Below are 25,733 nucleotides of genomic sequence, written 5' to 3' on the forward strand. Positions count from 1 at the left end.
ATGGCTGATCGGGTGCTTGTGATTGGCGGTGGAGGGAGAGAGCATGCACTGGCCTGGAAGCTGGCCCAGTCCCCCCATGTAAAACATGTCTTTGTTGCTCCAGGAAATGCAGGAACAGCTGACAATGGAAAAATTTCAAATTCAGGTAAAAAGGGGGAAAAAATAGAATATTGTGCCAAGTAATCAGTAATATGGGTGTTGGAACTGAAACAGAACTGACCACTTTTGTGTTGAGTCAGTAAGAGATAACAATTATTCCTTGCTTTTACTGGTACCACAAATTATTTAAGGCACATATGTATTTTTTTCTGTATGTTTTGTTTCTGAATTTTAGAACTGCCTAGTAAAACATCATAATATATTTATTTTTAGCTTAGCTTCTTAAGATAGTGAGCCTTACATGAGACTGTATTTCTACACCTCATCTCTTTCCTCTTTCCTGTTATGCTTGAATTCACTTACCAATTTCAGCAAAATGTTACAGAGGAATAGAAGGCTCAAAGTTATTAACTTCTGGATAGAAACTTCTCTGGTGTTTGCCCAGGCTGCTCAGCTAAATTTAGCTACATCATGCACTGCCATTGAGTACATCTTTGCTCAGATGTTGCAATTTAATTTCCTTATGAACTTACAGTTTTATTTTTTAAAGTTTTTATTCTGTTATGATGAGCAGCTTTTAGAAGTTTATATTGATTACATATAGGAAATAAAATACATTTAATAAGTTAGCAGATGTGTATTAAAAAACAGTACTGCAAATTGGAAATGTTCACTGTTACTTCTGGACTCTGTTATTATCATATTGTTTGTTTTACTTTGTCCTTCATGGGCTGTTTCATTATTTTAATCATACTTCTTAGGGAGATGGAACAATGACATTCTCATCTCACATCTCTTATTTAGGCTTTACAGTGGTAACTTAATTAAATTTCCTTTTCCTTTTCAGCTGTGTTAGTGAGCAATCACACTATTGTTACCCAGTTCTGCAAAGATCATAACATTGGACTTGTGTTAGTTGGACAAGAAGCTCTTTTGGCAGCTGGTAAGGCTGAAATAAATTAACTTGACAGTAAAAATCAGCACCTTGAATTCGGCTTTAAAATGACCTCTTTCGGATCTTAGAGGACACACTCACTTAATTAAACCGAAGAGCAAGAAGATATGGATTATCTTGTAAATGTAAAATGTAGTCACTTAAAACATTTGGCTTCATAGCTGTATGCTGCTTTTTGCATGTTAGAAATCAGCAGGGGAAGTCATTCAGGATCAAGAATCAGTAATGGTTACAAGTACTCCTGTGTCTTCTACTCTGCTTTCCTTTATATAAGGAATTTTCTTGCAATAGTCCTAACATTGTTGCTGTATGCAACAGTACCCAGACCATCACGTACATTTATTGTAATGTGCAGTAAGATCTCCTTGTCTTAAATAGTGAACAGAAGTACCAGACAGTCCTAACACAAGTCATGGGGTGGTAACTGTCACAGTGCTTAATAATGTCAAGAGCTAAAGACCTCTTAAAACTAAATGGTGGAACAGGTCATTGGATATGCAGAACCTTATTTTAAGGATGAATTAGCTGTTTGAGACAAGGAAAAGTGTAACAGACTGCCGGAATGGTTATGTGGCTTTCCTTTTGTCAAAATAACTTGATGTTTCCAAAGAGGTGACTTGGTTCTTTTGCTATTTTTGATAATTAGGGATTGTTGATGACTTGAGAGCAGCAGGAGTTAGGTGTTTTGGACCATCTGCAAAAGCAGCCCAGCTGGCATCCAACACCAGTTTTGCCAAAGCCTTTCTGGATCGACATGGGATCCCAACAGCAAGATGGAAAGCCTTCACCAATCCCCAGGAAGCTTGTAGGTTTATTATCAGGTAAATATTTTGATACTGGAAACTCCTCTGTCAAGTTATCTGTGAATTTGGCCTCCACCCATGATAGTTACCTAGAACTAGGTTCTTCTCAAATAGCTACTGAATGAATTAGTTTTGTAGTTAGAGACAGATGGTGAAGGTGCAGGGAACTTAAAGAGGTTGATTTTTTGTGTTCACAGATCACAGCTCTTCTTTGATCAGCTTCTTCAGGATGCTAGTTAGCCATTTAAAAGACAAAAACATCGTGGCATAGAAAAATATTTCAATGATTTTTTCTGTAAGGGCAAGAATAATTTCTACAGACAGATACCAGCAAAATGCTATCTGTGGAGTGATTTGGGAGGGACTGGTCAAGTACTCATAACTTAAGGAGGATACTCTTATTTCTTCAAGGCTAGACAGCATCTCTCTTACATGGAGAGAGAAATGTAACTGCGTATCTCTGCAATTGCTTTAGGCGGTAACGCCTCTGAAGTCACTGGGGATCCTTTGGGAGAGTAACTTACCGCTGTGGCTATTTTGGTCCAGTCTCACAGCAGCTGCTGTGTTCAGCTACACTGGTCTGTGGCTGTGTGTCGGTTTCACGGACTTCTTGTCTTTGCTGTCATGTGCTACATGTATAATCTAGTGGAACTTTTTTTTTTTTTTATAAAAACAACCTTTTCACTGACTTTGCTCTGTAACAGCATTTAGTCTTGTATTACTGCCATGTAGAGAAACAGGCCAACAACTTGTATGTCTGTAAGCATGCATCAGAGCCAGGTCAGCACACTGAGGTGTGGAGAAAGGGAGCTTTGTGTGAGCCTGCTTTGGCTGCTTGTATAAATCTAGGGTTGAGATTTATCCTAATATAAATCATACTGTGGAAAGGAGGAATAAGATGTTGTTTCAGAAAACAGGCTAGTAGTGTGTAGAATCAGCTCTTCAAAAGGGATATTTTATTTGACTGTCCACAAGCCAGAGAGAGGTGAATGGATAAAGTGTAGTTAAAATATGTTAACGTTATGCTGTTTTGTTCTTTTTTTTCTTCTAGATTTAGTTTGTTTTTAAGAGTAAGTGGAGCGATTCTGGGGATACAATGTTAATACACTAGTTCTAACAGTCCTTTACATGCAAGACCTAACTCAGCCTTAACCTTATGGCCCTAAAGAGAACTTCCATGGTGGTTTATAGGATTATGTACTATAATCTGGTGTTACGAAAATATAAATCATCAATGAGTTCATCTTTCCAAACCTATGACAGGAATAAAATAGTAACCCAACTCAGGGAAAAGAGGAAGAAACTGCGAGGTGTCAAAGCTCAGTGACTTGTCCAAGGATACACATCGAGTTGGTGTCAGAACCAACAACAGCACTCATGGATTTCTGGTCCACAGTCCTGTACTGAGGGCTCTAAGAGCCCATTCACCTCCATGACAGGATGGGCTAGCAGGAAATGTGTTCTTCTGAAGTGTTATTCTTCAACCATTCAGGAAAAAAGGAAGAACATGGGAGGCATTCAGCTTAAAAATAATAATTTCTCTGGATGCAGTAGGGATGCCTGAATCTCACTTTTGCTTTCATTTAAAGCACAGACTTTCCTGCACGAGTTGTACGGGCAAGGGGCCCTGCTGCTAGAGAAGAAGTGACTATTGCAGCCAGCAAAGAGGAAGCCTGCAGAGCTGTCCAAGAGATTATGCAGGTGGATAAATCTTTAATTAATCCGTGGGAATCCAATTCTTAATGTTCTGTAGCCTGTGAGTTTGTAATTTCGGCCACAGGAAGCAAGTATTTTCAGGAGAAACTTGCCCATTTGACTGAGGAATTTCTCTGAGTATCATCCTCAAATTCCTCATGTTTGCCCCAGACAGTGGGCAGTGAGCAGGGCTTTGTAGAGTTTGTGACTGAACTCTTGTTCCAGCACTGAGTCCTGCTGCCCTGTCCCTCCAACTTTTTCATGTTTCATCCGCTCCCAAGGTCTGATAAGGTGCATTTCAATGTATCTTCCTTATCTCCAAATGAGATTCTATTAGCTTTGCTCAACATACCAGAATTCAAGCAAGCCGGTACTTTTCATATACATTGTTTTTTCTGTTAAAAGAAAAAAAAAAGGAGGATTTCGCTAGTAGATGTTACGTTTGCTAACTGGAGAAATTTTTTTTGTACAGGACAGAATGTTTGGAGAGATGGTTGTTATTGAAGAACTTCTTCAAGGAGAAGAACTTTCTGTATGTGATCGATGGTGTGGTTGTCTGCTTTTATTCTTTGGCATTATTGCTATGCTCTGTGCATAAACACACAAGTTTATTGTTTCAAATATTTTTTTTGTTTTATTTGCACTTACATAAATAAATATGCAGTCTAAGCAATTGGATGTCATACTAATCAATGTATGTTGTCAGTAGAATTTTCTTCTACATTAGCCATAAAATGGCAATTATGGTGATCTTTTTAGGCGGAAAATGATCTTTTTTTCCTAAGATGACCTAAACCATGTTTGTATGGACTTTGTCTTGGTAATTCTTGTTACATCAATAATTTTATGCTAATATCTAGTGCCTATTTTAGCACTTGCCTTACCACGGATTACTACTCAGTGGCAGGATGAAACTAAAGCATGCATATCATATGCCACATGAAAACTGAAAACGAGTTCTTTGTGCAAGGTTTGCCCTGCACTGAGAATACCTCACACTTATTCAGGCCCCAGATCTTCAAATGCACACGTTTAACTAGAAACATATGAATAATTCTGTCAAGTCAATGGAGACTATTCACATGCCTTAAGGTAAGCATATGGCCATGTGACTGATAGGTCAAGATCTAATTCATCAGAAAGGAATTGTTACAAGGGTCACCATTTCTCTTAATTATTTAAAAATGCTCAATGAATCCTTCATGTCGGTGGGCTTGCAGCAGAATATGTGGATCCTATTGCTTTCTATATCTTTGATTCCTAAATTTTCCTGGCAGAACTGAGCCTCAGGCTGTGACCAGCAGTGTTAACTTCCTTTAGGACAGGACATTGTCACTGTTTCTGTGTTGTGTGTGTTTCTTAACAGTGCTTGTGCTTCACGGATGGTGTCACTGTTGCCTCAATGCCCCCAGCCCAGGCCCACAAACGATTATTGGATGGTGACCAGGGTCCAAACACTGGAGGGATGGGAGCCTATTGCCCAGTTCCTCAGGTACAGCAGTCCTCCTCCTCAGCCTGCAATAAGGCTGATCACATCTGTGGTTAATATATCTCCGTCAGGGCTCAATCTTGTTTCTATCACATAGGCCAGATTTCTTCTCGAATTGATTGACGCTTTGCTTGCATAAGTGCAATACAGGGCTCAAACTTTAGTAGTCATTCTTCAGGATTTAATGAGCCAGTGTTCTGAGGAATGGTCTCTCTTTTACCTTTTCCATTATTCCTAAACTTGGCCTTTCTCTGCTCCGATTAGCATCACTTGAAATGTCCCTGCAAAATTCCCGGCATGCCTGGAGTCTTTCTGTCTTGAACATAACATCGTGTTTCTTGTTGATTCTTAAAGCTGACTGCATTGCTCTAAATATGCTGCTCAAGTACATTATTAGTGTGTTTTTCTCTAAGAACAGAAACAATCTTATTGTGGCCCAGGTTGCCAGTGTCTCAAACCTCCTTAAAATTGGCCTTCTAAAGAAAGAACAAAACAAAAAATCTTGGGAGACAGAGGATCAGCGTATCTGTCCTTCAGGCAGCAGCACCCTGATGGAAGGACTGCACCAGTTGGGGGTGGGAGGGTAGAAAACATAGCTGAGGCATTTACTCACCCCAGTCCTTCCAGGTGCTATGAGTTAGTCCAGCAAATGTCATCACTGTCTCAATCAGTTTGGTGTTGATCGTCAGGTTCCAGAAGTTCTTCTAGAGAAAATCAATGATGCTATCCTTCAACATGTTGTTGATAGTATGAGACAAGAAGGAACAGCATATGTAGGTAAGTAAGCATTCAACTGAAAAACAAGGTAAAGTCATATCGAGATTAGTGTTATTGTTAGGGATTTTTTTTGAATTCCAAATAATATTTGCTTTAAAAAAAAAAATTTTTTTTCATGCAGTATTAAGCCTCACTGGTTTGGCTTTTAGCTTTTCTTTTGGAGAGAACTTTCATCTTTTCTCCGTAAAACATACTGTATTTTTATTAAATATTTTGTATTTAAAGAGTTGCAACCAGACTTTCTGTAGTTCAAGGTATAATATATACCTAAGTACAGTTGTATTGTTCACTCCTATATACAGCAATGTAAGTTTTCTTAAGATCTTTGTCCTAAGGCTGTTTTGAAAAAGGAAGGTGATGCTCACAGATGTCACTTAATGCCAATGGCTGCTTTTGGTGCCGAAGACTGTCAAGATCACATACATGTAAAGAGCTGGGTTCCAGTCTGCGATGTATTCTCTGCTATTTGGTAACTTTTTTTCAATGCCCAAATCCACAGTAAAAACGTAGTGGGTGTTGAGCATTTTCAGGATGATGCTGGAGGACCTGATGCTTTGTGGGGTTTAAATTTTCACACTTCTTGTTCTCTGGGGATTGGTTTTCTGATTACACAGTGAAAGGCCTGCTTTGGATCACCACATGCATATATGTGTGTTGAGTAGAAATCACAGCATGCTAACTTCACTAAGTTTTTGTTTGTTCTTGTTTGTTAGTGGCAGTAGTGAATTTTGGTTTGTTATTTTTGCCTGAAATATAGAGTTTTACATCTATATTTATGCATAACAATAGTGCACTTAATGGTAAGAAAATCACAATGTCTGCGTAACGAATGGGGGTTTATGGGAACTGTTTTTTTCATCCTGTCACTTCCTTCTGATCACTGAATGCCTGCAATTAGAGGGCTGTAGCAGAAGGCGGAACTTGACTTTCTGATGCAGGGAGGTTGCTTTCCGTTGTATTTGGTCTAAAATGTGGTGCAATGTTCCCCAAGTTGTTGCTAGCCACTTTGTTGGCTATTGTGGAATTATTATGACTTGTGTGTAACTGCTTGCAGAATCCCTGCTCCTAATTCCTTATGGTTTGCAGAAATGCTTCCCACATTCCAAAATACTGTGTTGCATTTAAAAAAGTTCTTGAAAAATAAATGTTTAAATTCATTTGCTTGGCTGTGTTCTTTCTGTTCAGGTGTGCTGCAAACAGGTTTAATGCTTACCAAAGATGGTGTGAAAATTTTAAACTTTAAATGTCAGTTTGGTGACCCTCAGTGCCAGGTGAGTGAAAGATACCAGAAACTTAAATATGCTTAGGGAAATGTACTTTATATATTTGGATTTATGTCTTCTTCCCCTGAACATGCAGATCTGAATGAGTGTTGAGACAACTAAAATTTTAACTAGTCAGCCTCTGTAAATTGTTAGTTAAAGAATTTAAGTTAAAGAGCTGTTGCTCAGATTTTATTTTTCTGGATAGAAGCAGACTGGGAGGGGCCTAAATTCATATTCCTTCTACATAATCTCACATCTCATGTTGTAAATTTCTGCCTGTTACAAAGAGATGCTGCAAATTAATGCTCACCTATCGTTTCCAAATGTACTGGTATAGGGAAATACAGTATTTTCCATTTGGCAGGTGCAGATTTTACTCTATTAACTGAATTCTCCCTAAGTTCAATTTCCACAAGTCAGCAAAATAAGAATTAACTTCTATCACTATGAAAATTTTCTGCAGGTAATTCTTCCACTGCTTAAAAATGATTTTTATGAAGTGATTCAAGCAACAATTGATGGCAAACTCTGCAGCTTCATGCCAGCCTGGTCAGAAAATAGTACAGCTGTGTGTGTGGTCATGGCAAGTCCAGGATACCCAGGAGACTATGACAAAGGCATGGAGGTAACAGGTAACTTCAGTAGGTTGTTTACTTTTTAATTTTAGCCTAGTACTTCAGTAAGCTTGCATTTACCTCTTCTCCCAGAGAGCTGTACCGCTTTCCTCCATCGTACCCCTCACACTCATCAGAATCTGCCTTCATTGGTCACTCCTTGTGGAAGGGATAGCTGTTCAGTAAGATCGTTTAACTGGAATGTGTGCCTGTCCAAAGTAGCACAGGGGCTAAATGATTAAAATTACGTCATTCTATGAAGCTGTGGCTGGTTGCTAAGATAAGAAGGTGATGGGGCACTATGTCCTCCTGGAACAACTCTGATGTATGTGTCCATGTGGAGTACTTCCACAAACTGTACAGGCAACATGGACCACAGCGTCGTCAGCACATGACTGCTTACTGCTAGTTTTGCTCCCTTGCTGGGAGGTCACTTTATCTTGGCTAATGCCTGACCAGTGATAAGGGTGAGACTTGAGGACCCGTGGCCTTTAAAATAGGAACAGTTCATGCGTCCACCATCAGCTTGGTGCCTTCCCTTGTGCCAGCCAGCCAGCTCGTTACTGTGTAATACTGATAAGGACCTCTTCACAGGGCTCGAAGGGTTTTTTGGGAAGCTGGGCATGCAGGCCTTAGATCAATACTCGTTTTCTGTGTTACAATTCTTGTGGTTTAATATTAAGATTAAAATTTTAAAAAATGTTTAAAATCAGAGGGAACTGTTGCAGAACTATTTCTTTCCCCCTCAGCCAGTCCAACACTGTGCCTTGTGTAAAGCAACCCAGACAACTGATCTTATATCAAGGCCACCTTATTTTTGTCAGAACTCCGGTTACCCTGCATCACCTAGGGAGGAGGTCATGTTATATTGCTTTTTCCCTTGTCAAGATTTCTGCTGTCATGTTCTCCTTGCCCACCGTCCTCTTTCAATTCACTCACTGTATTTATTTTGTTTTGCCAGTGATATTCTGGGAAACTCTGCATTTCTGTAACTGTAAAAATCCAAACCATGTAACTGAATGAATTCCTCTGCTAATGAGCTGCCTTTCATTAGTCAGACTCAGGAACTTCTTAACTTTTTTCAAGTTGGTATTCATACCTTTAGGAGTGAGGTTGTATGAACACACTTCTTGTTAATCACAAAAAAAGACAGTCAAAAAATGAAATTCAATTCATTCTTTTATTATTATACTCCAACCCCTGGAGTTGTGTGGGTTTTATTAGGTTTTTTTCCTATTTTCCACATTGATTCCCACATTTTAATGGCTTTAATAAACATATTATTCTGGAGCATTTGCTAAAACATGATGGAAAGGAGTTAGGTTTCCATTGCAGCAAGGCCAGCTGGGGCTCAGCTTTGACCTTGTCAGGGCAGTGCTGTGGCAACGTAACACACTGTACTTTCAGCAATTATAAAGGTCCCTTTTACTTGTTTATAAAATCTGCCTAGCTGACAGCAAGGGGAAAACTGTGTTTTGTTTCGCTTTTTCCAAGTGATGGCAGCAGTTCCTCCTCTTCCCTTATCTTCTCCTCAAAATATGAATCTAAAAATCCCCTCGGCAATTTTGCTTTTCTCTAACAGGAAAATACAGGGAAAGAAATTAAAAGAACAAAAGTAATTTGGTTTAGCTATTGGACAGCCACCTGCAGGTGTTCGTAGAGCATTGGTTCCAGGTGTGGTAGGGAATTGTGTGGAGTGCGCACAGCAGAATAGCGAGGGGAGTGCTGAGGTACCATTAACATTAATGGTTTAATGTCAGGGAGAGGAGAGAATCCAAGCAGTAAACTTCTACGAACTGTGATTTCACACAGGAAAGCCCTGCACAAATTATTCACAATTATGATATTCAGCACACCTTTGCCCCGGCACAGGCTAGTTATACGTCCTGTTGTGGTTCCTGGATCCCGATTTCTGTTCCTGTGTGATCTGTGTCCTTACTGGACGTCTCAGAAGGGAGTCTTAGGGCCAGTGGAGGGGGATACCCTTCAGTGGTAATGCTGTTTTTTGGAAGAAAGGTAAGGTGGGAAGCGTTATTGTTGTTCTCCCTTGCCTGAAGAAAGGACTTCAATCTTCACTGCTTTGCCAACATAGTACGTATGTGATTTAAAATACTCAGAGAGTTCCTTTTGCTTTTGTAGGGCTGCTGCAAGCCAAAGAGTTAGGGCTGGAGGTGTTCCATGCTGGCACAACACTGAAGGATGGCAGAGTGGTGACAAGTGGTGGCAGAGTCCTCTCCATTACTGCTGTTAAGGAGGACCTGATGAAAGCACTGGGAGAAGCCAACAGGGGTGTAGCGGCCATACGTTTCAAGGGTGCCACTTACAGGAAGGACATTGGCCATCGGGGTATACGGCTTCTCAAACAGTCTCTGTATGTAAGCAAAGGCACTAGCAGAAATAGATGCTAGTCCAAAGTTTTATATCTGTTGTTCCCATTTGTGTGATGAATGATGGTCTATGCAGAAAATGTCACTACTCCTGCTAGCACATCCTTTACTCTCCACAGGGGTCTAATATACAAAGAGAGACATGTGGAAGCTGTAACGAGTGATGTTTTGTTTCATCAGCTGGAAACATCACTTGTAAGTGGTAAGAGATCAGGTAAGATTGGGAACAATCTTTGAACTTCCTCAGTATATTGAATGCAACAGAACTTTTTTTCCACAGGAGGTGAGCAATGTGTTCTTGGCATTGAAACTGAGCTTGAGAAACTGGGCTGAGGTCACCACAAAGACAGAAAATTCTGAATTCTTTCTCATCACTCCTCTTTTGCTTAATTAAAAATAGTTGGCTTAACATGGGGATGATTGCACTTTTCAAGATTAGTCTAGTGAAGGGAATAACTCCTGGATTAATGGAACGGTTTTGTATGACACTGGACAGAAGTGATCCTACCAGCTGTATATATGAGTACAACATCCAAACAGTTATTAGGGTGTGGCTAACAATCACTGAGCTTGTTGTTTTCTCTTCGGACTATGTTCTTTACTCTTAGCAGTGATCTACTGAGGAAAATTTACTGTTGATTTTTTTCCCCTTAGAAAAAAGTAGCTGCATAAAGAAAAAAGGCAAGCTGTTAACAGTTTGGTAAAATGTTTAACCTTTGCTATACACAATCCATAGGTCACAAATACAGAATAATAAGAATCTATTTACAACACCCATGAAATATGTGACTTTGGGGTCCATGCTTCATAAAGCTGTGCATGTTTCTGTCAGTGGACACAGTGCTGTCTTCTCCAAGAAATCATAATTTGCAGTACTTGCCTTGATGAGTGTTTTGGGTCTTTTTATTTCCCTTAAAAATGATCCTTGACATATTTGTGCTTGGCAGGCATTCATTCAGAAGTAGGAGGCTTTGCTGGTTTCTTTGACTTAAAAGCATCTGGTTATGATGATCCTATCTTGGTATCTCAAACTAAAGGCCTTGGACCTAAACTACAGGTAACTTGCAACTTGACTGTAGCAAAGCTTATGTTGTCATCTCCCAAGACTGTTTTAAATGCCACAGCCAATTGCACCATCTGCACCCTTCTGAGCATTATAAATACACCTCAAGGCCACTGCAGTGGTCATTTCAACTTCATAGATCATCTTTTGAGCAGGGCCTGTGCATATGTCATTGAGAATGTGGAAGTTCTGGATATTTTGTGATTAAATGATAATAAACCAAAACATTTAGCTGGGCACTTGAGGAACTAAGAACCAGAATTTCTACTATAAAACAGAGGATCCATTGGCTTTGAGAAAGATCAGTTCAGAGAGGAATTGGTGCGGTGAAGTGCTGAAATGATAGCTGTCAGACTTAGCTTAATAAATGGTACGAAGAGAGGTAGCTTGATTGCTGCTGTTAGGGCACTGGGGAAAAGAAGGATGGAGGAGATAAACATTAAAGAGGAAGAGAAGCCAATAGATAAAGAATGCTAATTACCCAAGAACACATGGAATAAGTTGAGCCAGGAATACATTTATATAGTGAATCAGAAAAAGGCTTTCAACCATCAGAGGAGTGGAGGTCTGAAGCTGCCTTTCACTGGTCAAGCACAGCAACTTAACTTGTTTCAAGTTGCTGTTTGTACCTTTAGAAATGGGATGATATGATGTGGCTTCCTGCAGCAGCAGGAGACTGAACATAATAATCCAGAAGGTCTTTTGCAGTTGTACATTCTTGGACACCTCTGAGCATGAAAAAGTGATTGGTGCTGGCTCTTGTGAGTCTTTGTTCCAACTGCTTGGCAGAGAGACATTCCCAACTGTGTTTACACAGACTGTTCCCAAGATTCTTCCTTGGCCAAAAAAAGTTGGCCAATGCCTATAGGAATTGTTACTAGATCAGTGGGAGGGAGATGTTATAATGCAACAAAGGACATGGGATGACTGGTTTCCATAGCACTTCTAAATCCACCAGCCAGTGAAAGAAGTCAGGCTTGTAATACAAACGCAGACTTTGTTTAGGTGCTGGTCTTTTACCACTTTGAAGCCAGTGATAGTATTTATCTGCATTTTTCCCTTGCCCATCTTTCTGTACTGAGCTTTTCTGCACTGGTAGACCTACACTGATAGAGCTGTGTCGGTAAAAGGTGGTTACGTTGGAAATTTATCCATACATATGCAATCTTTGTCCTGTTTCAGACCTGAAGTGTTAAGTGACAGAGGTAAATCGCACTGTGTGAGCTGGTGCTGTGCATCTATATCAGCAGTTCGCACAAGTGGAACCCCTCTGATGTATCCCTGACAGTGTAGAAACCTCTGCTCGTAATAAAGTAGTGTAAATGTTGCTGCTTTGTAGAAGCCATGGTGTCTGAATCAGGTTTCATTACTTCGAGGATGCAAACACCTTGATAACTTTTTAAAAATCAAATAGCAGTCTTCCTGAGGGAAATACTATTGCTTTGTGAAAGACCGGTCTTTCAAGGGAGCCTACAGACCAGGCCCACATTGTTGTCTGTGACACGAGATGGCTGAGATCAAAAGACTCCTTGGGGAGTGTGGGAGTGAAGAATCTCATTCCCTGTGGAGTTGGAGAAGAAGAAAACTACTTAATAAATTGTTTCAGTTTTGCTGTGTAGCCCAGTGAAATTAGTAAGCAAAAGTAAAGCAGAACACACAGTGATGTTTGAGCAACCCAATCTTATTTTTGGAAATTGCTAGGAGGTCCTGTAGGTTGAATATCCTGCAAATTTGTAATTGCTTTTAGACACCTCTTATTCTGGATTTGATATAATATTCCAAAAAGCAAACAAACAAACAACCCAAAATGACAATTTCTGGGTAGCTGGAGCTAGAATTTGAATTAATGTTTCAAAAAACAAAATAGATTTTTTTCCTTGCAAGAACATGAGCTGTTTTTTCTTGATTTAAACTAGATGATATACCAGGTTATCTTCTGCATGTGTGTTCTATTGTGATTCTTTTCAGGGAAAAGAAGATTTCTGCTTATTTGACTGATTAATATCTGCGTTTTGCATATTTCTTGTCACCACTGCTGTTTTGCAGATCGCACAAGTGTGTAAGAGACATGACACCATAGGTCAGGACCTGGTTGCCGTGTGTGCCAATGCCATCCTGGCTCAAGGAGCAGAGCCTCTCTTCTTCCTCAATTATTTTGCCTGTGGCAAACTTGATGTTGAAGTGACTGAAACAATCAAAGAAGGAATAGCTGAAGCTTGCAGAAATGCAGGATGCGCTTTCCTGGGTATGAACACTCCTCTTCTTTGAGATTTGAAGGTTCTGATGTTGAAACGATCACGAGCGAACTAGACTTTGTAGGCAGAGGCAGTATGTGGCATTAGAACAGTTGGTTTCTGTTTGGTGGAAAAAACAATTAAGCATTTGGGCTTAAACTCTTCCTAATCTCTAAAATGGGTCAGCCCAGAGGGATGATTTTTACTATTCGTGCATTTGGATCCTGATTCTTTCCTATTTATCCTTGCACAAAGGAGAGCAAAACTGACTGCCTCACATTCTTGAAGTGTTAATACATTTTCATTCCCTCTCTGGTATTCAGTCATAGCAGGGAGGTGCCAGATAAATAGCATGAAATGGAAAAAAAAAATTCTTCTTTTATTGACTTCATGAAGCTTTGTTTTGTTGGAAGTCTTGAGGTGAGGTAAGAAACCAAGAAGGATTTTAAAAATATATCTGAATACGCTGCTTAGGCTTCATGTCTCTGCAACTATCCTGGATACACTGCTTATTTTAGGAGATGCTAAACAATAAAAAATGTTTACAGCTAGTGCTGACTGCTTTCTGTCCCCACTTAGGTAGGGAGATGTCTGAGGTGATTGGCACGTATTCTTCTGGAGAGTATGACCTGGCTGGCTTTGTGGTTGGCGCAGTGGAGCGAGGGCAGGTGCTTCTGGGGCTGCAGAGAGCTGATGAGGAGGATGTGCTTATTGGACTGGCCTCTTCCGGGATTCACGGCCGTGGCTTTAGCATCATAAGGAAGATTCTCTTAATGTCCTCCTTACACTACTCCTCACCAGCACCTGGCAGTTGTGGTGACAAGACTCTAGGTACCATATCTTTCTTCTCAAAAACAAACCTGCAAATGAATGGTGTTTAGACATTTTCATAACTAGGTGCTGCCAAGAGTTGTTTACTTCAGGATGGGTTAGGGTTAATCAGTCTTTGGGGTAGGTGTGTGGGCTTGTGTCCACAGTTTTGGAAGAGTGGGCCAGCACTTTTTGCTGCTTCCCAAGGTTGTCTGCCACAAAGAGCAGAAGCAAACTTGTTCAGAAAAGCATTCCCACTAAACACCTAATGACCTTTTAAACAAATTGATTGAATTGACCCTTTTGTTTGCAGGAGATATATTGCTAACCCCAGCAAAAATGTACAGTCCATCTTTGCTGCCTGTCCTTCGCTCAGGGCATGTGAAGGCTTTTGCCTTCATTGCTGAGGAGGGGTTGCTGGAAGGCATCTCCAGAATCCTGCCAGAACATGTCAGCGCTGTCCTAGGTAAATATCAAAGATGACTGTTTCTGTTTGACAAAATTTATATACAGCATGGATTTGACTTTTCAGCTTCAGTTATGACCCGAAGCCAATGCTTTTCCAAAGAGCCTACCAAAACCATTCCTATTTCAAGTAAGCATCAGCTGATGAGCACCACTCTCTCATTGGAGAAGGGAAATTTAAGGAGAGTTTGAAGGTAGCTCATCTCTAGGAGAAAAGGGATTTGAGAAGACTGTGTGTTCTGCAAGACACCTCTCCATACTAAACATTTTAACCAAACCTGAAGTTTATGGAGAGAACTGATTTGCATTATTTGCTCCACAGTGTACACACACACACACACACACACACACACACACACACACACTTAATGCAATTTTAAGGTAGGTGGTAGCTTCCTCATAACAGATTAGCATTTGACATCTGTAAGTAAGGTAGAACTTTTTCTGTGTAAGCCAAAATTGGGCAAAGTATTCATAAGTTCAAAATATTAAAGAAAACCATATTCATGTGAGTCCAAAAATATTGTGGGGATGGGGAGGGGAGAAGGAAGATGTCTGTATGCCTGTCTGTATTTCTCTAGAATGAAATTAGAAAGGGAAAAAATAAACCCAGCTTACTAATGTGGTGCCCAGCTTGCTTGCCAGTACCTGGAACCACAGACAAGATAGCAAGCCCAAGGGATTGTTAGTTTTCTAAAATGGAGTCAAGATGGCAAGTCTGCACCATCAAGCTTTCCAGAGACAGCCTAAGGCCATGCCTGCGTGAGTAGGGTCACTGTGAAAGCCCATGCATACTTCCCATCCATGTGTAGACTGCTCAGCCCTGTTCCAGTCTGCCCATCAACACACCTAAGTATACACTCTTATACTAATTATTGATTCTCTGAAACAGAAAACTCGGATCTGCTTAAGTAGTCCAAAAAAGCCAGAAGATGATTTGTCTCACAGCTCCTTTGTCTCTTATGGAAGAGATGTAAGTCATCTGTAGCTTTGTCCTTCTGGCTGATGAGGGATGAATACATTTTAATTCACCATCATTTCCTACATGTTCTCATTAGAAAGCCTAGAGAAGACTTGGCTCGCACAAATCATGACTAGAAACCTCTAGCTAAGCAGTGCCTATAAACTTGACTGGAAGTTGGGTCAGTGTCCTACTTGGACAGTATTCTTAAAATAGCAAGAATTAGTCTCTATCGGCTCTTGTAATATACCACTGTCGTTGTATATAATAAAAGATGGGGAGCAAGCATTTGTGCTGACCATATAAAAATTTCAATCATTTTCAGATGCTCTCAGGTGGAAGATTCCCGAAATCTTTTGCTGGCTTTACAAAGAGGGAAACCTCTCTGAGGAGGAGATGGCTGAGACCTTTAATTGTGGGATCGGTGCAGTCTTGGTTGTGCAGAAGGACCTGGCTCAGCATGTTCTCAAGGACGTACAGAGACATGAGGAAGCTTGGCTGATTGGGAAGGTTGTTGCCCCTTGTCACACAGGTTAGCAGGTGTCCTAATGGGAAATGAAGACACTCACAAGAATTAAACAGAGTATGGTTTGATTCAAGGTGTAACAGATTCATCTGTCTCACTTCAGAGGGGTTTTCAGTTTAGGATGTGCTATTTAATTTTTAAGTTGATACAGCGTAAGTTGTTTTAGCATGTGATTCTGTGAAGCACTGAGCATCTCCTAGGAGGTACTAGTTATCCTCAGTTCTATAGGCACTGAGTAGACTCGTTACTGTAAAGTTTGTGTAGTTCATATCTTTTTTCTGTTATTTCACTAGGCTGGAGGCTACTTGACACCTTCACATCTAGATTTCATTACTAAATACAGTGAGAAATGAATGACTTGTTTTTAGAGTGACAGTACTTGAATAGTGTCTTACCAAGGTATCTGCTTGAGACTCAAGTACAGCCCTCTGATGACTGTTTGCAAGGACTCAAAACATTATTTAGTTGATTATACTTTACCACAATCACAGTAATCAACCCACCTCTTTTCCAACCCCTTCCCAACTCATGTGGATCCTGTGTAAAGATTGAAGATAGGCCACAGATGTGTACAGTCATATAGAATCATAGAATAGTTGGAAGGGACCTTTAAAGGTCATCTAGTCCAATCGCCCTGCAATGAGCAGGGACATCTTCAACTACATCAGGTTGCTCAGAGCCCTGTCCAACCTGACCTTGAATGTTTTCAGAGATGGGGCATCTACCACCTCTCTGGGCAAACTGTTCCAGGGTTTCACCATCCTAATTGTAAAAAATTTCTTCCTTGTATCTAGTCTAAATCTACCCTCTTTTAGTTTAAAACCATTATCCCTTGTCCTGTTGCAACAGGCCCTGCTCAAAAGTTTGTCCCCATCTTTCTTATAGGCCCCCGTTAAGTACTAAAAGGTTGCAATAAGGTCTCCCCGGAGCTTTCTCTTCTCCAGGCTGAACAACCTCAGCTCTCTCAGAGGTGTTCCATCCCTCTGATCATTTCTGTGGCATCTTCTGGACCCTCTCCAACAGGTCCATGTCTTTCCTGTGCTGAGGACTCCAGAGCTGGAGGCAGTGCTCCAGCTGGGGTCTCACCAGAGCAGAGTAGAGGGGCAGAATCACCTCCCTCCACCTGCTGGCCACACTTCTTTTGATGCAGCCCAGGATACGGTTGGCTTTCTGGACTGCAAGTGCACACTGCTGGCTCATGTCCAGCTTTTTATCTACCAGTACCCTCAAGTCCTTTTCTGCAGGGCTGCTCTCAATCCCTTCATCCCCCAGCCTGTATTGATATTGGGGGTTGCCACAACCTAGGTGCAGGACCCTGCACTTGGCCTTCTTGAGCCTCATGAGGTTCATATGGGCCCACTTTTTGAGCTTGTCCAGTTCCCTCTGGATGGCATCCCATCCCTCAGGCATGTCAGCCCACACCACTCAGCTTGGTGTCATCTGCAAACTTGCTGAGGGTGCACTCAACCCCACTGTCTATGTCATTGATGAAGATATTAAACAGTACTGGTCCCAATACGGACCCCTGAGGGACACCACTTGTCACCGATCTCCATCTGAACATTGAGCCGTTGACCACTACCCTCTGGATGCGACCATCCAACCAATTCCTCATCCACTGAACAGTCCACCCATCAAATCCATATCTCTCCAATTTGAAGGGAAGGATGTTGTAGGGGACCACGTCAAAGGCCTTACAGAATTCCAGCTAGATGACAGCTGTAGCTCTTCCCTTGTCCACTGATGTAGTCACTCCATCATAGAAGGCGACTGAGTTGGTCAGGCAGGACTTGCCCTTGGTGAAGCTGTGCTGGCTGTCTTGAATCACCTCCTTGTCCTCCATGTGCCTTAGCATAGCTTCTAGGAGGATCTGTGCCATGATCTTCCCAGGCACAGAGGTGAGGCTGACAGGTCAGTAGTTCCCAGGGTCCTCCTTTCAACCCTCTTTCTTTAAAAATGGGTGCAATGTTTCCCTTTTTCCAGTCCCCAGGGACTTCACCTGACTGCCATGACTTTTCAAATATCATAGAGACTGGCCTGGCAACTACATCAGCCAGTTCCCTCAGGACTCCGGGACATCTCGTCAGGTCCCATAGATTTATGTACGTTCAGGTTCCTCAAGTGGTCACGAACCTGATCTTCTCTTACAGTGGGAGGGACCTTGCTCCCCCAGGCCCTGTCTTGCAGTCCATCCACTCGAGAGGCGTGGGAAGAGAGATTGCCAGTGAAGACTGAGGCAAAGAAGTTGTTGAATACCTCAGCCTTGTCCGTTGTTACCAGTTTGCCAGTCTTGCTCATCAGGGCGGGTACGTTTTCCTTTGACCTTCCTTTTCTGGCTGACATACCTCTAGAAGCCCTTCTTATTATTCTTTGCATCCCTTGCCAAGTTCAGCTCCAGCTGTGCCTTGGCTTTCCTGTCTGCATCCCTGCACAACTGGGCAGTGTCCCTATACTCTTCCCAGGATACCTGTCCCTGCTTCCACTGCCTGTGCATTTCCTTCTTGCCCTTTAGTTTGACCAGCAGGTCTCGACTCATCCGTGCCAGTCTCTTGCCTTCCTTTCCTGATTTCTTACACCTGGAGATCGAGAGCTCTTGCGGTCCATGGAAAGCGTCCTTAAAGATCTGCCAGCTCTGTTCTGCTCCTTTGTCCCTGAGGACGGTTTCCCAGGGGGTCCTACTGACTAACTCCTTGAAGAGCTGGAAGTTTGCTTTCCTAAAATTCAGGGTCCTGACTTTACTCTTCACCTGACCCATATCACTCAGGACTGCGAACTCCACCAGTGCATGGTCACTGCCTCCTATCTTTACATCACTGATTAGCTCACTTGTATTGGTGACCAGCAGGTCCAGTATCGCATCCCCTCTGGTAGGCCTGGCTATTACCTGGCTTCAGAAGTTATCCTCAATGTATTCCAGGAGTCTCCTGGATTGCCTATAGCTCGCTGTGCTACTTTTCCAGCAAATGTCAGGGTGGTTGAAGTTCCCCCAGCAGGATGAGAGCCTGCAAGCGCGATGCCTCCTGTAGCTGGAGTAAGATGGCTTCGTCAACAGGCCCCCCCTTGATCGGGCGGCCTATAGTAGACACCAGCCACATGGTTCCCTTTGTTGCCTTGGTCTCTGATTCTTACCCATAAGCTTTCAACTGGCTCATGGCTATTCTTCAGGGACAGCTCTTCACACTCTATCCATTTCTTGATGTAGAGGGCAACATCTGCACCCCTCCTTCCTTGCCTGTCCCTTCTGAACAGCCTGTAGCCATCAATAGCTGCACTCCAGTCATGGGATTTGTCCCATCAAGTTTCAGTAATGGCAACTAGGTCATAGCTTTCTAGCAGCACGGTGGCTTCCAACTCCTCCTGTTTGTGATGTTATGTGTGATTACGTGTGCTGGTAAGTCTCCATTCTGGATGTCCATTGCTTCACATACAGCAAGACATGAGCCAAAATCCCTGTGGAAGCCAAACATCTTAGGAAGCAGTTTGGGCAGCCAAAATGCAACCTCAGCTCTGTCGGCATCATCTATAGTTTAATTTTGCAACACGAGAGAAAGAGGAAGACAGGTGTAAAAGATGGGGATAATCCTTGAAAAGACTATGCCATACCTAGGCCTTTGGGGACAATTCTGCAAGTGAGTAACACAAAAGAGATCAGTGCAACTAGCATGAGTTGGTTTGTTTAAGTAATGTATGTTTTTGTAGTTCAGTTAGTGCTAGCATAAATTAATTTCTGGTAAGTTTTTCTCTTAGTTGAAACTTAGGATTAGTAAAGTATACGAAGTAAATTTAAATGGAAAAGTAAAATCTAAGGTATTTTAACTTTTTTCTCACATATTTGGAGGGGGTTCTCACATCAAAGTCAAGAATCTTCTTGAAGCCCTGCAGCTGAGCAGCCCCCAGCTTCTGCTGAATAACACTGTTGTTGAGAGTCAACACCAACCCAGAAAGAACAAAGTTAAAGTGGCTGTTCTCATCTCTGGAACAGGTGAGCTTTCATTTATCATCACACAGAGAAATGTCCTTACAAAGGAGAGGCTGAATTCAGCCCTGATACAAGTGCATCCACCTTGTCTTTTTTTTCCAGTGGAGTCTATGGAGGCTTCTAAAAGCAAGGCTGTGTTTTGACTGGAAAGTCAAGGTGTGTTGTACTACTTAAGAAATGAGCTTTATTAGTGCACAAATTCTTCAGTCCTCTTCTGTTTGTGCAGTTGTTGAAAACAAGATTTTTGTTAGATAAACAGGACTGAGAGCCAATTCTCAGTGACATAGATGCTCATCTATTTCACGAATGTGTTCTCTGTCTTCATTTGAGGCACAAACCTTGCTGCGCTCATCAGTTACGCAAAAGAGCCAGGCAGCTGTGCTCAAGTTGTTCTTGTCATCTCCAACAAGTCTGGTGTGGAAGAACTACGAAATGCAGCCCGGGCTGGAATTCCCACCAGGGTAAAGACACATGTTTCTTTTCCTTTTTATCACCAACTCACAGCTACTGAATCTGTAGGTCTTTATGAAATGCTTGGTAAGAATTCATGTTTCACTTTTCTTTAAAACTTTTACGTGGATAAGTAGACATAGCACAAAGCTGTCAAAGTTGTCATAGAGGCAGAGCTGAAAGCTGTATGGACGGTGCTCAGTGGAGACTCTGAGTGTCTTTCCCATCTCTTCGGTGAGTGCTACTGTCCAGAGTTAGGAAGGGAATTAAAATTGCAAGTGCTTTGATTTGTGTCTGAGACTGTAGGCCATGCAGCTTCAAGCTTTAACTGAAATCAGTAAGACTTCAGGCTCTGTGAAACACACAGAATCACAGAATCATTTTGGTTGGAAAAGACCCTTAAGATCATCAAGTCCAATTGTAAACCTAACACTGGCAAGTCCACCACTAAACCACGTCCCTAAGCGCCACATCTACACATCTTTTAAATACCTCCAGGGATGGGGACTCAACCACTTCCCTGGACAGCCTGTCCCAGTGCCTGACCACCCTTTTGGTGAAGAAATATTTCTTAATATCATACCTAAACCTCCCCTGGCACAACCTGAGGCCGTTTCCTCTCATCCTGTCACTTGTTACTTGGGAGAAGAGACTGACCCCCACCTCGCTACAGCCTCCTTTCAGGTAGTTGTAGAGAGCGATAAGGTCTTCCCTCAGCCTCCTTTTCTCCGGGCTAAACAACCCCAGTTCCCTCAGCTGCTTGTCATAAGACTTGTGCTCTAGACCCTTCACCAACTTCGTTGCTCTTCTTTGGATGCTCTCCAGCACTAACATAAGCATGTTGTCTCCTTGGCTCATTCCTTCTTAGAAAGATCTTTGTCTCATGTTGTGGTCAGTCACTTTCAGCAGCACCGTGCAAGCCTCTTCTCCTACCTGTGGCCAGTGGAGTAGCACTGTGTTATGGAAACTTTCATTGGTTTGTTTCATAAAACAAAAAAATATAGAAAGAGAGTAACATCATGTCATCATATTTGTCAAAGTATAGAACATGGCTTTTGAAAACATTCAACAACTTGGCATTTCAAATGCAGCTCATCAGGCACTCTTCCTTCTAGCATTTAATGATTTTGAGCAGTTATCATATTTGTACAGCTACACACAGATGGGAATAAATACTGTTAGAGGGTCTCCATGCATTAAAAAGTTTTCGGCAAGCTTCCTCAATAGCTGAGTTGGATTCATGTTACTTTTTTTCTGGCAGTGTAAAGACTCATCTCTGGGAAAAAAAGTTATGTCAAAATTAATTCACATTTTTATAGGCAAGAGCATGACAGCTTTGTTAGCCCCTTATTTGAACGTCTTCATGCACAGAGTCAGGAATCAACACTTACCTTGGGAGCTGGAGCTGAGAGCTGCAGTAGAAATAGAACAAGACTTGACTCCTCCCCTTCCACAGAATGTCTGGCCAGTTTCTTCTCTTTTTACATAAATTCGTGATTTTCAGTAAGCAACTATAGACTAACTGGTGGCAATGTTGTTGATGAGTCATTACTATTTTTACATTAGTCTTTGGCTAGACGTTCTGGAGTAAGAGGTCGGTATCTTCTGATATGCCCCCCCTTATTTCCCTCTACACCACATCACCCACATGTTTCTCTTTTCACAGTTGGCTTCTCTTTGTGCAGATTTTCTACACATCCTAGAAAGTACCCTGTGTGAAACAGCCAGTGATAACTAGCAAGTGATTGGGGTGTTCCCAGGAATGTTTGTATGAATGTGAAAAATCACAGATATCCTGAATAATATACGAATTTACAACTTTTAAATCCTTGAATGTCCTGGAATGAATCCATTTTGCTTTCTCTTTGTTGCCCAAGTAGCTGCTCTCACTCACACAAAGTTATTTCCTTGATATAGCTTTTGATCTGTTTTAATGTTTTAGGTGATTGATCATAAGTTATATGGGAGTCGCTCTGAATTTGACAGCACGATTGACCGAGTTCTTGAAGAATTTGCTGTTGAGCTAATATGTCTTTCAGGATTTATGAGAATTTTGTCCAGTCCTTTTCTCAGAAAATGGAAAGGTAAGAAATTGTAACTGTAAAAGAGAAATTAAAATATGGATGCTTCGTCTCACCAGAATTACACAGTCATAGTTCTTCGTCTTTTGGTTAAATCTCCCACAGCCTTGCTGACACTGAGGATTGCATATAAATCGGTGGGGCTGCCCTATGCTTCCCTTCATTCTGGCCAGTGGGACTGTGCTGAGATTCTGACTTGTGCATTGGCAGAGAAACGCCTTGTGCTGGCGTAATGAGTGACAGAGGGGCAAAATCAGGGTCACGGAGTTGGTCTGTCTGCCTTCCTGCTGGGAAGGAGAAATGGCTGCGGAGCAGGCAGGAGTTTGGTTCTGTCTGCAGTAAAGGACAGGTAGCAGAACTGTGTCATTTCTCAAGGATCAGTGCTGGGGAGTTGTGCTGAACATACTGCTTGCAGCTGAAACTCAGAAAAAAATGGGAAGGGGACTGATTTCTCGATGCCTCTCCCTCCTGTACTGCCCTGAGGGCTGCACAGCGTAGCAGCAATCTGTACTGTGTGCTGGAAACAGAGCCATTGCAGACCCCTGAGCAAGTGTGGCTCTGCTGTGTGGCAGAGCTTTCTTTAGACGTGCTCCAGGCCAGCGAAGGGGGGAACGCACACTCCTCTTTCCTCTTGGCTCTGGGCGCCAAGCGCCAGCTCCCGAGGCCTGGCTCAGAAGTTACTCACTCGCTATGCAGATTGCACTGGGACAGGCACCTTTGGGAATGACGTTTCCTGTAAAACTCACGTCTGTCTGTGCAATGGTTCTGCATCAGGCTGCAGAGCAAAGTCCACTTCCAAACCCCTCATCTGCAGCATGAGGGCTGGTCACCTGGGAGGGGAGAGGCTTACGACTCCGTCTGTCCATCCACAGATGCAAAAGCAAAGTTGGTCCTTGGCCTTAACTGAAACCTGCTTGCCTGGCTACTGCCAAAGCCTGCACACCATCACCTCTGCTCCTGAAAGAGCAGTAGTTCCTCAGATCGGAGCAGCGCTTCCTCATGTTTCCTTAGGGATCGTAGCACCATGTATGTTTTGCTTTTTAACCTGAATCCGAACATGCCCTGTTACGTTCTGACTGCAGCCGAGACCATTTAAACTGCTGAGTGGTGCTCAATGCTGTTCTTTTGAACTGATGATCTCGTCTCACTTTTATTTTTAAAGGAAATTCTGTTCAAATTGATTTTTCTTTTCTCTTTTTTCTCCTCTCACACTGATGCCCAGGGAAAATTTTGAATGCTTCCCCATCACTTTTCCCACCAATTAAGGCTGGAAATGTCCATCAGCAAGCCCTGCAAAGTGGATTCAAAGTCACAGGCTGCACTGTGCATTTTGTCCTGGTAAGTGTCCTCTTGCCTAACATTGAGTAAGTTATGAAAAGGAATTTGTTTTTTCTTTTCTTTCTGAAGGCAGAAACAAGAAGAGGTAACAGGAATGTGTGGAAATCTTGGGATTGTTACCAGTAAAAACAGGAAGATGTGAGGATTACATTGCATTTGTGGTTTCTTGAGGTCTTGTCTTCCTCCTTCATATTATGTTTTTTCTCTTTGGTTTCTCCTACCCTCAGCAAACTGCCCTCTGAATCTTCTAGCCCACGTCTCTCTCCCCACTGCACCCCCTCATGTAATGTAGGTACCCCTAATGGAGGTTGTAAGCCCCTCCAGGTGTACTTTCACGCTCCTGCACACAACTACAGATGGGCTCACTGAGCTCCCTCATGAGACTTTCTCTGCGCCACCCGCACTGTCCATAACCTTCCTGAGACTGTTAACCAGCCTCTTCTGAAAGACTTCCAATATACCCATTTTAGGAGGAATCTAGTCCGAAAGCAGTGATCCACCAGGAGCCGGTATCTGTGAAGGCAGATGACACCGAGGAGACACTGTCAGAAAGGGTTAAAGAAGCCGAATGCCGGGCTTTTCCCATCGCCCTGCAGCTGGTGGCCAGTGGAGCTGTGCAGTTAGGAGCCGATGGTAAAACCTACTGGAAACAAGAGAGCCAAAGTCTCTGTCTTCAAAAGGAGCCGTGCATGTCCTCTCTCGTGGCTCTGGAGCCTCAAGAAAACAACGTGGTGTAGCCAGGTTAATGAGCGGCTTGCTCTCTGCTCATCTTTCCCCCCTCCTCCCTGCCCTCGATGTGCTTCTCTTTGACTGCAGGCGTATCAGTGACACACGTTTCCATTCTGAGCTGTGATCCTTCTCCCTTAGCTTGCAGCTTTAGTTACACTCCTTTTGCAACATTGGCAGTGGAAGCCAAGCTATCATTTCAGATTTTTAATGTCTTTGTTCTGTTTTTTTCATCTGTAAAGGAGATACTGTCTTACAAATCAAAGAGGGGGCTTAAGCTGTGAAAATGGTCTAGCGCTTCAGAGGGAAATTCATTCTTCTGAGGGATCGGTTTTTGTTGGCTGCCATCAGGTTGCAGAGCACCAAGAGCTTCACAAAGCAACCGCAAACATGAACCATGGTGCTGCAAGAGGGTGACCGGCTACTGTTGGATGGAAGAGGCCAGACATGTCGTGGCAGATCAGAAGTGAGGCCCAGCCTGGCACAGTGTGGATTTTGGGGGTGAACAAGCATTAGGGATGAACACACAGTTCTGTGGGAGGAGGTAGGGACCTACAAGGACCTTGTCCTTCTGAGCCCCACCACAGCGAGAGCTCCTCAGGGCACAGAGGAGAGGAGGGCATGTAAACGTGTGCACCAGTGTGGCAGCCAGAGTCTAGGGAGCTGCCAAGCAGAAGATCCAAAGGCCAAAAAGGCAGGGAACCTTTAGCAGGCAAAACAAAATGAAAGAAACTCCCTTTCACAGATTGTTTCTCAAGATGATGTAATAGTGCATACTGAACACACATCTAGACACTTTCCCCTGCTCCTTGAAAGGGAGCGGCGCATAGACATTCCCAGAATTAATATTAAAACATTTGGATCTTGAGGGATGAAGATTTGATTAGAGGGACTAGAAACACCAGATTTCAGGCATTTTTCTTCCTTCATCCTTGAAATCAGCAGAACAAGCAATCCTCAGCTTAACTTGCAGTAGCAGGAAAATCTCAGTTTTCTTTGTTGACTGAATGATTGCC

The 25,733-nt window shown here is 42.4% G+C and overlaps 1 protein-coding gene across 1 annotated transcript; it reads left to right on the forward strand.

The window, feature by feature from the left end:
• On the forward strand, nucleotides 1-24,728 carry LOC104020174 (trifunctional purine biosynthetic protein adenosine-3-like). The gene is made up of 21 exons (XM_009473556.2): nucleotides 1-145; nucleotides 947-1,042; nucleotides 1,701-1,875; nucleotides 3,447-3,558; nucleotides 4,025-4,084; nucleotides 4,919-5,044; nucleotides 5,731-5,818; nucleotides 7,004-7,089; nucleotides 7,547-7,715; nucleotides 9,837-10,068; nucleotides 10,204-10,298; nucleotides 11,032-11,141; nucleotides 13,194-13,392; nucleotides 13,961-14,212; nucleotides 14,505-14,657; nucleotides 15,943-16,149; nucleotides 19,982-20,125; nucleotides 20,453-20,583; nucleotides 22,515-22,656; nucleotides 23,876-23,991; nucleotides 24,462-24,728. Exons 1-21 carry the CDS (start codon nucleotides 1-3, stop codon nucleotides 24,726-24,728), a joined length of 3,105 nt encoding a protein of 1,034 aa, XP_009471831.2.
• The last annotated feature ends 1,005 nt before the right edge of the window (nucleotides 24,729-25,733 follow it).

The sequence above is a fragment of the Nipponia nippon genome, unplaced genomic scaffold (genome assembly GCF_047370975.1).
Source record: "Nipponia nippon isolate SJK-2023a ecotype South Korea unplaced genomic scaffold, ASM4737097v1 scaffold_2, whole genome shotgun sequence".
NCBI classification, from domain to species: domain Eukaryota; kingdom Metazoa; phylum Chordata; class Aves; order Pelecaniformes; family Threskiornithidae; genus Nipponia; species Nipponia nippon.